The sequence below is a fragment of the Sphaerodactylus townsendi genome, linkage group LG01, assembly GCF_021028975.2.
Source record: "Sphaerodactylus townsendi isolate TG3544 linkage group LG01, MPM_Stown_v2.3, whole genome shotgun sequence".
NCBI classification, from domain to species: Eukaryota; Metazoa; Chordata; class Lepidosauria; order Squamata; family Sphaerodactylidae; genus Sphaerodactylus; species Sphaerodactylus townsendi.
The window spans coordinates 107,269,737-107,284,099 of NC_059425.1; the positions used below are offsets into that span (position 1 = coordinate 107,269,737).

At 46.3% G+C, this 14,363-nt stretch overlaps 1 protein-coding gene across 8 annotated transcripts in view; it reads left to right on the forward strand.

The window, feature by feature from the left end:
• Positions 1-14,363, forward strand: part of MAP7 (microtubule associated protein 7) — a 126,127-nt gene that overhangs the window by 64,900 nt on the left and 46,864 nt on the right. For all 8 annotated transcript variants that reach the window (XM_048489917.1, XM_048489902.1, XM_048489911.1 and 5 more), the window contains exons 2-3: positions 7,893-7,994; positions 11,174-11,251. In XM_048489917.1, coding sequence (XP_048345874.1) covers positions 7,893-7,994; positions 11,174-11,251 — 180 coding nt within the window. The remainder of the gene's footprint in view (positions 1-7,892; positions 7,995-11,173; positions 11,252-14,363) is intronic.

The following is a 14,363-nucleotide window of genomic DNA, read 5'->3' on the forward strand; positions in this document are numbered from 1 at the left end:
CCCGCTCCTTGCTCATTGGGTTGCGTCAAGTAACGTACAGACCTGGTCATCTTATCCCACCTCTTACCACACCTTTCCATCTCATATTTTTAATGTAACTTGAGTCTAAAACACCTCATGTATACAGTTTCTATAGCAATCAAGTCTTCTGCTAACCCTTATCTATTTGTGAATTCCTTGCTAGCTCCCTCATCTCTCTGAGAGGCCTCGTTTCTCTCAACTTAGAGCCTGTGTCAGGCTGCTCCCTGGCACCCCTCCGCATTCCTCCGTGTTTACCTGATTTTCAGCAAACTCAATTCCAAGCCTCATCAGGGATGTTAGCTAAGATGATTTTATATAATGTGCTTCACTCTTTGTGCAGGCTAACTTTTAAGGCTACCTATATGTGTCTATATGGCTTAAAACACTATAAACTATATATGTGTACATATCAATTTGGCATAAACAAAATAAAATCACATCAAAATCACATCAAAATGCAAACTTGCAACATATACCAAATGAAGTTGATTCATACATGCTGTTGCTTATGGGATATTTCCAGCAGAAAGTTCACAGCCATTTTACAGATTGTAGCATCAGAGTTATTTAATAAAAACAATAGTCTGCTTAGTTCGTCCAGCTCGCAGAACAACAGAACAATTGGTGAGTTAATGTTTCTAATTGATTTGCATCATATGAGCACACCCTTTTGTACATTTCTAGATTGTTATATCTACCTCTTAGTATGGCAGAAGGGAAAACATTGAAGCGAGCGAGTGGTCTGGATTGGTCAGATGATACAAATAGGAGGCCATTCTGTTATGTTGTAAGGGGATTGATAGATGTAAAGGTGAACAAGTTTTCCTCGCTGCCAGAGTTAAATAGTTCCATTCTCTCTCCAACAATTTTTGTTTACATTTCATATGTAGTGGGAAAGAGAGAGGCTATGAGAGAAAAGATGGCAAGGAAGGAACAATAATGACAGCTGCTTAGTTTAAAGGTGGATGCACTCTATATTATGGGCAAGGGGACAACCACCATTTTGGTCTAAAGTAACCCAGTGTCCGTGATCTTTATAACCTGCAAATTAAATATATTTTCATAATTCTGCTCATTTAGAATAATTATCCTGCTCGCTTTTGCTAGCTGTAGTATGTTCAATGTGCTATAGAGGACCCTGAAACATTGTTTTCAGCCACTGCAGATCTGATCGAGCCTTCCTTTGAACATTTTTGTGAGTGCTTGTATGTTCTGTCAAAGTTAAAGTCCCATTCACTAACCAGCTGCTCTGTCCACAAGGCTGTCTTTGGTTTCTGGCATTTTCAGTAGATGAGACTGACGTCCTTCTAAAATTATCTCAACAACACAGAGAAATAGAATGTTACTTATTGTGTTAAGTGGACTCTAATATTCTTATAGAAATTTCTGTAATGAGCAATGTTGTAGTCATCCCCGCAGGGTCGTCGCTAAGGAAGAGGCGAGACGCGGAGGTTTCATCTGGTGAAGAGCGTCAGCAGCAGGAAGTGCGGGATCCCGTGATCCTGACAACTCTGTCTTGTGCTAGTCTCTGGCACCTTTTATTAGGGTTTCATTGTGGGCGTGTAAAGGAGGCGGATCGGGAGATGGGCGGGAGACCGGGAGACCTGGAGACCATCATGTGATGCATGATCTCATCGGGCTGCTACGTGCAGGAGGAAGCATCTGCGTCTGGGTCTAATCCACACCTGGGGGCAAGGGCTCCATTGTCCCTTTGTCTGGGCCTGTGACTCACCAGGGGGTGGAGGATGGGGGAGCGGGTGCGACCAGAAGGCCATAGTTGGGCCGGCATCCCAGCGCTCTGCCTATGGTGCTGCTGGGTCAGCGGCTCATCCCTACATCTCCTCCTTTTCTATGTTTTAGAAGGGAAGCCGAATTGGTTGGGACAATTTAAGGGGACGCTTACCTCCTCTGTAGTTTGCCCAATCGGGTCGAGCTGTTTGTGCAGCATGAGAACTTGGTTGCGACGTAAGGGGAAGTCAAAGGGTTTCTTACATACATTACAGGCAATATTAGAGATACATTGAGCAAGGCAAGTTCCGACAATAGGGCATACAATTAACCCAATGCAGAATTTGAACAGCAACACAGTATCTTGCAAACTCACGCACTTTCATATGAATCAACAATAGCAAACAATCAATAGCGGCATGATTGTCTAAGGTCGCTTGATGAAGCTCTTGCTGCTCGGAGGCCAGAGCATCCAAAGCAGTCGAGGTGGAGTTGATGGACTTCGTAAGGGCGCGGGCCAGAACGGCCGATAGTCTTGGCGTTACAGGAAACAAGTCCGGGGACTCCCACGGGGGAGGTCGCGAGGGAAACATACTCTGCCTCGGGAAGGGCAACCGCGTCGCTCCGGCAAGAGGGGCCGAAGGGAGGGCCGGAGCAGCGGCGGCGCCTGGGCTCCCAGGGCGGAGCCTGAGGCAGGACGATGGTAAGGCGGCTGAGACAGCAGAGAGTCCCAGCAGAAAGATGATCGGGGATGTAACAACAACAAATAACATAACTTCTAAAATCAAGGCATGCAATAACTTCAACGATCAGTTGGGTTACAGTACTCAAGGATTCCTTTGGGGGTCGGCTCCAAAGGGCATAAATGGGGCAAGGCATAAATGGAAACAATAAACATTGATAAACAATACATAAGCTAGATGATGCAAGGAAGGGAGGCAGCCCGTGGCTGCATAATTGTCCAATGCATGGCTCTTGCTGTTTGACCACCAAAGCTACGGAGCAATGGCGTTAGAGTCCATGGATTTCTCAAGAGCGTAGGGAGAGCTACTGATAGTCTTTAGCATTGCAAGTTCCGTGACTCTCACGAGCAAAGCTGTGAGAGAAGGCATGTTCCAACAACATTCGAGCAGCTGAAAACAGCGGAGAGTTCCAAGGGTTAACCTATCAGGAATGTCCCTGGCTGCGACTCCAAGCTTCAGCCAGGGGGCGGCAGAGAGGGAGAGAGAATAGCGATTGTAGATGAGGAGCAGCGACACACAGCATCAACCTCTGAGCCATAGCTGGCCCAGGCTGCTGTTCCCCTGGGGGGGGGCCAGCGAGGGCTGCGATCTCCGTGGAAGAATAGGTGTGCTGGCTCCAGAGAGATCCCTCCTGTCTCGGCCCAGGCTGGGGGGCGATCGTGCCCTCTCAATAGGGCCGGCTTTCCTCATCCCTGGGATTGAGTTGGTCCCATCGAGTTGGAATCCTGTGTGGAAGAGAAAGACAAGCAAGGCTTTTTCCCCCGGGGGGTTTGCCTTTGCTGAGTTAGTTTGGGGGGTGAGCAATTTTGAATGATTGATAGAGAATAGTGCTTTGGATATGGTCTGCTGGATGAGACCTTGATCGGGTCGTAGGCCGATAGGGGGGGGACTACTCCCCTTTCTTTCGTTTGTTTGGCCAAGATCTCCTTAAAGATGCCGTTGGCTCATTCCAGTGATGAGCATGTGATGAGCAGTGATTCAAGGGATTAAGAACACATAACACAAAGGTGGAGACAGGAAGGGCTCCGGAGAGCTTGGGGGGGATGAGGAAAGGTAACGCCCAGGTCGGGTGCTTGTTTGCAAAGCAATCTCAATCACCGTCTAAAGTGTGGGTTTTTAGTAAAGCAACTTAAACAATTCACAATTATAGTCATATCGTAATATAGCGATCCATAGGAAAGATTTAGAGAAAAAAATTAGAGGGTTTAAACTAAGATGGAGGCGGCTTGAAGCAGATTCCACTGGCATCCTAGGGAGTACACGGACTGCGTTCCTTTTAAAGGCCGATGCTGTAATGGGTGAAACCTTTCAAGGCATTGGCACACATAACCAAAAGAAGGAAAATTTTAGATTGAAGCACAAGAGCATATATAGTACAATGAGGAGGTTCGCAGTTTTGACTGAAGATCTTGCTTTCATGAGAGCATTTTAAACAAGGCAATTCAGTTATTAATATAAGCCGGGCTGAAAAGGAATCGGGTTAGTCTTTTGTCCCAATTCTGTAGGAGGTGTTTCCAAGCTGGATCATTTTTATTGAGCATATAGTTAGAGACATATCTAAGAGGAAACGACACGAGTTTAAACATCCAGGTTTCTTGTCTTCCCCCCTCCCCAGGAGGGGGGAGGGGTTGGCAGCTCTCCGTGTTGCTGTGGAAGAAAAGGTCAGGTGGGGGTCGATGGGGGAATTGCACAAGCCTTTGTCCTCTATGGGCTGGATTCCAATCTGGCTCAGACCGGACTTTAGAGGCAAACACGTGCTGGATTTCCATGAGAATGGCTACACATGGACCTGCGAAGCTTACCTTCTGGACCTCGCAGGGCAGTTCCCTTGCGGGCTGGGATTCTGCCCTTCCTGGGGCACTGATGATTTTGCTGCCACTGGGAGCTTTGAGCTTAGGGCTTTGCACGGGCTCAGAGGCTATGAGATCTGGTTTGAACCTTACAGCTGGAGAGGGCCAAGGGGGCTTTTTCTTCATGAAGGACTTTAGGCTTAAAGCCATTGTGTGAGCACCTTCCCCTTTCCATGCCTCATTGTCCTGTAGATTGGCCATGGGGCATTCTGAGGAGGGTTCAGAACGGCAGTCCTCTTGATTAGTGAGACGGACTGGGCATAGTGCCAGAATATTGGCGTTCTCTTCCGTCAGCATTTCTTTCTGTTGCAATTCAGTGATTATGGACTCTGCAGAGATTTTGAAATGTGCGCCACTCTGTGGCACTGGCGGAGGCATGGTGACTTTGGAAATAGAAGGGGCTAGCAGAGCAGGAAGTATAGACGTAGGGGGGGCAAGCAACGAGATTTAGATTAGCTGAACTTAGATTAGACTCGAGTGAAAGCATAGAGGCAGGATGATCGGATGAACTTGGCAGTTCCTGCGGGATGTTTGTCCACACCTGGATGTGGATGGCTCCCTGGTGCGTGGGGTCGATGACCCCTGGGATGATGAACAATCCCTGCTCAGCGGCGGAAGCTTTTGGCAAGACCAACCCAATGGTCTCCGTGGGGATGGGATCACTATACTGAGTTGGAGCAGCGAAGATCTCGTGGGGGAGCTCCGGGGGAAGGGTTTGAGGTGCAGACCTTGGTTCTGGGCTGGGGAGATGCCCGGGTGCGGGCCTCCCCAGCGGGCATTGGGGGCACCCGGTCCTAGACCTCCCTGGGGGTCTTCGCCCTCTGGGGGGAGACCCCCCTCCGTTCGGGCTGTAGGCCCCCCCGCCGGGCAGTCTACAATCCTTACGGAAATGTCCTGGTTTGTTGCAATTGAAACACTCGTCTCGGGGCTGTCTCATGGCAGCGGAGAGGGCTGCGGCTAGAAGGCTGGCTTGATGGGCGAAAGACCCGATATCCTGGCAAGCTTTGAGCCTGTCGGCCAGTTCGGGGTTCCTTCCTAGGCCTGTGACTGCTTTGCGGCACTCAGCGGAGGCGTTCTCCTTGGCAAGGCGCTTAAGGAGCTCGCCCTGGGCCTCCTCGTTATCAACCTGCCTCCTGAGGGCCTCCTGGAGCCTGTTCACAAACTCAGCATAGGGCTCCTGAGGTTTCTGTAGAACGCTAGAGAAACTTTGGGTTGGCTGTCCGGTATTGGGGACTTTCAAAAATGCCTTGTAGGCGCACTCAGAGGCGATTGCAAGGGTGGCCTCCGGCAGGACGATTTGCGCATTGGGGTTGGCGAAAGCGTCGCAGCCATAAAGCTGCGCGGCGGTGTAGGCGCCGCCAGAGGCTGCTCCTCTGCCTATGCACTGTTGGCGGTACTCGCTCTCCCAAACCACATACTGTGCGGGGTTTAAGAGCATGCGAAAGGTGGTTTTCCAGTCCTCCGGAACCATTAGGTGATTCCTCGCGACTGCTTCCAGCATGCCTCTCACATAGGGGCTGGTGATTCCTACGTCCCGCATTGCCTTGCGGAGTTCAGTGAGAATGTTGTAACCTAGGGGGCGGTACTCGACAACTCGCCGAACGATGCCATCTTCCCCTTCGTGATCAGTGTAATGGACAGGGCACATGGCGAGGATGTCGGCATCGTCTTCCGTCAGGGTTTCCTTTTTTTGCAGATCGTGGCTAATACGCTCTGCTAGGGTTTTGAAACCCGCGCCATTACGTGGCGCTGACGGAGGTGCGGTGGCTTCAGAAAATGAAGGCGGGGCGAAGGGAGGAGGCGGCCGAGCCGCGGGAGGATTTGAAGGAGGCGAGGAAGCAAGGGAGGCAGAAGGAGGACAGGCTTCCAGTCTAGTGGATAGAGAAAGTTCCGGGGGTGAAATTGAAGCTGAAGGGTCGAAAGGAGGGCGATCTACGGCAAGAGAGCCATAGACCTGCAGGCTGATGGCGACATAACATTGCCTCCACGTCAGTAGCAGCGACATCGGCGCGCGAGGCTCTCTGTGCAGAGTGCGCCCGATGTTTTCCCAATCCTTAAGATTCAATGTCCCCCTTTCTGGGTACCATGGACATTGAGCTTCAATCTCCTCAACCAATTTTCCCATGCAGCCCCCCCCCCTCTTACGGAGACCCTGCCGCTTTTCGCTAGTGCTTTCACTTCGCTTAACGTGCTTGTCATAAGCCCCGCTTTTGCAAGCTCCCTATACTTTACCGCTGTTTCGGCCGGACGAGAGAGCGTCCTAGAAATTGGGTCCCTGGATGCGCCGGACATCCAGCGGACGGGCGGTACCGGTAGAAGTGGGTCTCCTGGATGCGCCGCATCCAGCGGACGCCGGGTACCGCGGCCCTTTCCCAGGCGACGGTAAGCAGGGTGCGGAGGTCTTCGAGGGATTCCCGGGTTTCGGCACCAGCTTGTAGTCATCCCCGCAGGGTCGTCGCTAAGGAAGAGGCTAGACATGGGAGGTTTCATCTGGTGGAGAGCGTCAGCAGCAGGAAGTGCGGGATCCCGTGATCCTGACAACTCTGTCTTGTGCTAGTCTCTGGCACCTTTTATTAGGGTTTCATTGTGGGCGTGTAAAGGAGGCGGATCGGGAGATGGGCGGGAGACCGGGAGACCTGGAGACCATCATGTGATGCATGATCTCATCGGGCTGCTACGTGCAGGAGGAAGCATCTGCGTCTGGGTCTAATCCACACCTGGGGGCAAGGGCTCCACTGTCCCTTTGTCTGGGCCTGTGACTCACCAGGGGGTGGGGGATGGGGGAGCGGGTGCGACCAGAAGACCGTAGTTGGGCCGGCATCCCAGCGCTCTGCCTACGGTGCTGCTGGGTCAGCGGCTCATCCCTACAAATGTATTTCGCATTTGTGAGGTGATGGCATGTACCACAGAATGCAACTTACAGGATCCCCTGAAATAATGGTGGAAGATGGTTTGGCCTATGGAAGTTTCTCTAAATATATCTTGCTCCGGTTATTTCCTTGTGTAAGCAATAACAATAGAAATATGGCTTTCAGTGCAATCCAGGGGAGGTGTGTGTGTGAAACTACTCAGGAGACAGTGGGGCCCCAGTGTTGGCATAAATGCCACTTGTGCTGGCAGAATGGGTATTTACACTGGCACAGAGGCACTTATGATGGTCCTGGGGACAGTGTGACACCCAGGCCCCAGCAGTGCTTGTGCTCCTCTGGCACAGGAGCTTTCACTGGCACTGAAGAGGGTATTTCAGGGGCGGAGTTGGATTTAGTTGGCTTTCTGAGCCCTTTTGGCTTTGGCATGCCTCCTTTACTGTGGCAGATTTGTGTCAGCAAAATTGGTGACACAGCCCGCTGAGCTGCATAGGCCAGTTCCGGGGGCAGAGGGCGGAGGGAAGGGGACACAATGGCTTTCAGTTTTTTGTTGGTACCATAACAAGCCTCTTTGAAGGCAGTGTGGTTGTGTTATCGGTGGCAGTGGCTACTCCCCCTCAGGATTACACCGTCAATGTAGTAATAGTGTGGTTAATTGATTTTTTCTCTTTTTTGAATTGTAGTATCTGAAGGTGGCAAAGTGCAAGACAAAAAATCTGCTTCATCCAACCGCCCTTCCTCTGTTGGTATTGGACAGCACACTAACAATACTGGAGCTAAGCCAGGTATAGTTTATCATATTATCGTTATCGTTTGTTACTTTTGTTTACCTAAAAGTGTTTTAAAATCCCATATTTCAAAAATGGTGTGTTGTTACCTTCTTCCCATATTGCTTCGGGTATAGTTGACGCTTGTGTGTTTATTTTCTAATAGAAAATATTAATGTTTTCGAGCAACAGATCCTTCATACTTGCATTTTAATTTGAGACAAATGAGATTTACTCTTGGTAAAATAGGGATGCAGTCCTAAGAAAGCTCTGCTGGGAATAAGTCCCATTGAATCAAATGAGTCTTCATAGTTTTTAAGTTTTTTGGGATTTGCTCCTAATGATCTTCTATATGGGATGGCTCTTAAATGAAAAGGACTTTTGGTGTAGTATAATTCTTATAGAAAGTTTTAGAATCAGAGTTTCCTTTTAAGATTTACTTGGAGATGTACAGGAAAGAGAAAATATTAGAGCAAAAATGTTGATCTGGTGTCTTAATGCCAGACATATTTATTCACCAGACACAGTTAAATCTAATTTAAATTTGTTAATGTTAAGTAATTTTTTCCCTTAAGAGAAGATGAATTTTTGCAGTATCATAATTTTGTTACACTTTCATGATGATCACACCTATACAGGTTAGAAACCTCTCATAACTTCTTTTAATAGAACAAAACTTGACTTCAAGTGGCTGGACTTTCACATAGCAAAACTGTTGCCATGATCATTCAGATTTTTAGAACCTAGACATGTATAGTATCTACTGAGCATACCGATAATGGAAATACGTAATTGGAGTTGGTTTAATTATCTTTCTGGTGGCCTCTTTAATGCCATACTTATCTTTAAATTCCTCTAAAGCAATTGATGTTTGTTTGAAAAGCAAAAATATCCAGATTTGGCTGTCGTATCTTGACCTGCTCTCTGAATATGAATGCACATGAGTTCTGACACTAAAAACCCATTTCACTTATGGGCCCCTGAAAACCCATTTCTTCTCTCAGTATAATTTAAATTAAACTTTTCATGTGCTTAGTGGCACACCCATTTTTGAAGGGTGTCTCGTTTGTTGTTTTCCATGCTCCAGAACTCTGGCTTGTTGCTGGGCTCTACTTTGCTACGTGAGAGCCTGTCAGTGTATTTCCCTCATTTCCTCTATGGCGCCTAGCATGCAATGACAAAGTGAACCTGTAAAGAGTTCTGTTTTGTTCTTCTATCCCACATTCTTTAGAACATGAAGGTGTACAACTGTCTCAGTGTTATTTATTCAGATGGGAAAGCTTTTCAACTGAAAAGAAGGCTCATTGGAAATGGGGAGAAACAAAGGCACCACATCCCATGTGAAACTTTTCATCCCGCTCACATATTTTACATTTTATGTAGTCAGTGACAGGATGTCAGCTGGTCAGCTGTACTCATCGCCCAGTAGCTGGCACCTGGACTCTTGCCAGGCAATTAATCTTTCATTTGTATTCTCTTAAAATAAAAGTTATAAGACAGCAAGATCTATTGCACGCCTCAAAAGAAGAAAGTGTGTCTGCTTCTTTAAAGAAAGTCACCATGTTACTCAGAAGCTCTTCATGTATTCACATACAGTGGGGGGGGGGAGGGGAAGGGGGTGCTGTAACATATCACTCCTGTCACTCTTGTATCTTTCTGACAAATTCCACAGTGTATTTTTGGGACAACATTCCTTGTTCAAGAAGTAACTTTAGAATACCTGTGTTCAAAAATAGGATTTTTTAAAAAGGGCTATTAGATGCAGATTAGGAAATGTCTGGAGGTAGAGCCTGGGGTGAGTGAGTTTGGGGGAGGGTCCTCAGCAGACCAAAATGCTATAGAGTCCACTCTCCAAAGCTTCCAGGGGAACTGATCTCTGTCATCTGGAAATCAGTTGTAATTATGAGGGATGCCCAGTTTCCGCTTGGAGGTTGACAGCTCTAATATGCTGCCTGTTAATTATATCCCAAACACACCGGGTTGGATTAGACTTAATTGACAACTTCCAACAATTCCGCCTTCTCACTTCAGGTTCCCCTCATGTCGTTCCTTGCATCTCCTTTTCCTCAGAGCATCACTTTGTGGAAATGAGTGGGCTGCAGCGGGAGGGAGAAGCAGGAAAATGCCCATCTGCCAATAGAAAAATTAGTTTGCTTTCCATTACCTCTAATTCACACAGATGAAAATTATATCTGGGCTGTACCACTTCAGATTGCTGGTTAGGCTCACAAGATTGACTGTTTCTCTGTACAAAACCAAAATACCAAAGACAAACAAAACAACGTAAAAGACAAAGCTATGCTAGAATTCTCCTATTTGGCACAACAATTTTCTGTGTAGAGGATTGTGTGTGTGTGTGTGTGATTGTGTTTAGAAAAAAACCACTTCAATCTTAAGATTTACTTCAGATTATTTTATTTATTTATTTATTTTTCAATTTCTATACCGCCGCATCCCTGGAGGGCTCTGGGAGGTGTACAGCACATTAACCAACACGTACAAGATAAAACGACTAAAACTTATTAAAACTTATTAAAAGCAGCGGTAAAATAGAAAACTAAGCATACTAACTAGAATTAGTTTGCAGAATGGCGTCCAGCGGTTCCATTTCAAACCCTCTTTCAGGGGGGGAAGCGCGACCAGTCCCAGGATGACAAGAGGCACAGATGTAGAAGGCCGGGGGGGGGGGGGGCCCCGTCAACGGCTGGTTCCTCCAAAAGCCCGGCATGAGAACTAGGCCTTAAGCATTACTCTGAGAACTGACTGGGTACTGTGCATGGCAATGCTTTTTGTTTAGGCGCAGAAGAGTTAGAATCAGAGGTGGGATCCAACCAGTTCTCACCACTTCTCTAGAAGTGGTTACTAATTTTTTTCTGAATGCCGAGAAGGGGTTACTAAAGCAACCTCCCTGCCCAATAGGGATTGGAGGTGCGTATGTGCGGCAGCGCCACTGTTTGAATCCCACCACCATCGGAACCTGTTATTAAAATTTTTGGATCCCACCACTGGTTAGAATGTCATAAAATTCTTACTAATTGCATCTTTGTTCATTTTTTTGCATGTGTTGGACTTTACAAATTCTTAAACAGCTTAAATTACAACTACTTGTGCTTCTTTAACGTTGCTTGTTAATTGATTTTAGAATACTGCATGTCTAATTTGAGACCTTTAAATATTTTATTGTACTGTTTTTGAAGACTCTGCACCAGTACTGAAAGTTGATGAAAGACAGAGACTTGCACGAGAACGGAGAGAGGAACGGGAAAAATTTTTGGGTGAGTCATGCTTACTTTTTTTCCTTTGCTGTCAAGTCACAGCCATCTATGGCAACCCCAAAGGGTTTCAAGGCAAGAGGCATTCAAAAGTTCTTTTCCATCCTTTGTGTAGCGATCCTGGCATTCCTTGGTGGTCTCCCATGTAAATAGTAACTAGGACTGACCCTCCTTAACTTTTGAGATCTGACAAGATCAGGTTAGCTTGGGCTATCCAGGGTAGGACTGGTAGTTTTCATGGGTTATACTGATAATTTTCATGGGTTATACATTGCTAAATGTGATGTTTCTAACCAAGTACGGTAAGCAGTATAGTGAAAGAGCATAATTATATGTAAAATATACTTTCTCCCATGAAACTAGATGTTGAAATCTTTAGGTTCCCTTATAATCACTTCAGGTTGTATAGATTTTACATGTGGTGGAGTATAAGCATGGCTGAGTTACATAGGCATATTCATAGGCTTTGGTTCATATTGCATATGGTGAAAAAGAGTATGCAAGAGTACCCTCCCACAGTTAAAGCTTAATGCCATTTTTGAATGGACCTAAGTTGACGTGTTCTGGTATTAACGTTCATGATCTTCTTAATGGGCTCAGAACGATGAATTATATGACCAGGGAACATCATCATCCATAAAGTTTGGATTTTGAAGGGCAAAATGTTACTTTACCTTTCATGCAAAACAGGAAATCTTAGTCTGGACTAAGCAAATTAGCAGGAAGTACAGGTGTGAAATCTGTTGCCAGCCCCTTACCATCTGCAGTTAAGGCATACTTTTAAAAAATTGCCATGACTTTGGGAAGCATGTGAGAAAATTCCTGGTTTGCGTGGTTGTTGTTACCACTATAATCTCTGCTGTTGAGAAAGAATGTCAAGGAGATGCCTTTGCAGGAGATAAGGAAAGTAAGAATAGGAGAGTCACGTCAAAAAGAAAGGAACAGCTAGGGGAGCAGATGTGGGGGAATGTTTACCACACCACAGCTTGATCTCTGACCAATCACATAATTTTTCTGTCATTAAAAATAAGTAGAGCAGTTTCATTCTGCTTAAGATGCCCTCTGACACACTTCTGGGGTGATAGTAAAATCTCCCCCACTTCTGATTGTGTGTACTGACCACAATCTCATGTGAAAAGCTGAAGAATCCTCGATGTGGAAAGCATAAACAGGCACACTGTAGTCTCCCTTAGGTCTTCTAATTAGTTACCATGCGGTTCCACACTGTATCTGTAATTCTCTGTGGCTTGGTTTTCTGGGGTGACTTGTTGGAGAGTATGGTAGATGGTCAGGGCAATAGAACACAGAGCTTTAGTGGCTTGTTCTGTAAATTTCTATCTGTGTTTGTGTATGCTTGTAAAAATACCACACCCTTTACCTGAGATCATTTTTTGAATAGACAGCACCTACTGGTAAACAAATAAAAGTTCATAAAGGGGACATGAGTCTGGAGAATGATTTTGCTAGATGAAACTTCTGGCCAATTAAGACACCATTTGTTTCACTGAAACACCATTTGCCCCCTGCTGCTGTCCTGTACTTATGATGGGAGTTCCATTCCTCCTCAGTTGCCCAGCAAGGGTCAGGGATTCTGCCTTTCTCGCTGGCCGCTGATGATGATCCACACAGAGGTGACTTTCATGCATGGTGCAGCATAGCAAGATTTACTTCTTGCTGCCTGAAGCATAAATTCAATAAGTACATTAATCTTCAGAGTTTTTTTCCATTTTTATACTAATATAATGTACAGTGAAATAGCTTCCTTGCACTTCATAAAATGTGGAAAAAATAACATTTAAGAAGATGATTTTGGGAAGGATTTAAAGTTCAATTACTGATACAACCAGAGTTTATCCTATCTGAGAGGCAAAAGGCACGTAACTACAAAACATAATTATAGTAAATCCTCAAATTTAATGCCTGAAGCAACAGTTGCTTGTATTTTTTGAAGATCAGAAAAAAGATGACATGTTGGGGTGCTGTGAGGATTCCGCGCTGTACGGCCGTGTTCTGCCAGCATTCTCTCCTGACGTTTCGCCTGCATCTGTGGCTGGCATCTTCAGAGGATCTGAAGAGGATGCCAGCCACAGATGCAGGTGAAACATCAGGAGAGAATGCTGCTAGAACACGGCCATACAGCCCAGAAACCACACAGCACCCCAGTGATTCCGGCCGTGAAAGCCTTCGACAATACATAAGATGACATGTTCTTCATATTTCTTTTATCTCTTCTTGAAATTGATTACTGGAAAACTATTTTGTCCCATTCTGTGTTTTAACCTGCTTTCAGGTCTGTTTTGTAATACTGGATGTTTGTGTGTTTGTGCATTTTGATTTTTTGCTTTTCTGCTGTATATTTAATTAACTTTTGCATTGTTGAAAAATTCTGAGCCTGAATGAGGGAAAATTGGATGGAAAATGTAATCATATTGTTAATATAAACCTGTTCTGGCCTGCCAGGCTCCCAGAGAGTCAGGTTCCAGCTAAGAGCATGCACAGAAGCAAGAGGAGGAGAGAGCAGTCTTACTCTGAGTTCAGAGAAACAGAGTCCAAGCAGGTCTGGTAAGAGGCAGTCCAGGGTCCAGGCGAGGTCAGGTCAGGCAATCCGGTCTGAGTTCCAAGGTCCGAGTTCCAAGGAATCAGTCTGCAAGCAGACATGGCAGAAAGCTGACAGACTTTCAACAAGGTTGCTCCTGCAACTTCCACTTCCTGAAGCAGTCTCTTATAAGCCTGTGCTGTGGCTCAAACTTGATCCTGAGTCGACTCACAGCATTCTCTGCATTGCCTTAGGGCTTCCAAGCATGCAACTGTGTCTTTTAGATTGCAGTTCCTGCCGAGTGCGAATCCTCAGCTGCATTAAAGACTCAGGTGAACTGCTAGGCTGGCCCTCAATGGCTGTAGGTGCTTTTGCAACCACTCTGGCTTCCAACTGACTTGGGCCAGCTCTGCATGCATCCTGAGAGGCTTCTGGTTGAGCTTGAAGTTCAGTTGACTGGGGCTCCAGCAAGTGGGGTCATCCTGCCAGTGCTCCTCATTAGAAAACTCCTGGGTGGCTGAGTCCATGACAATAACACAGGCAAACTGAACACACCTCTAAAAAGTCAATTGCCAGGCT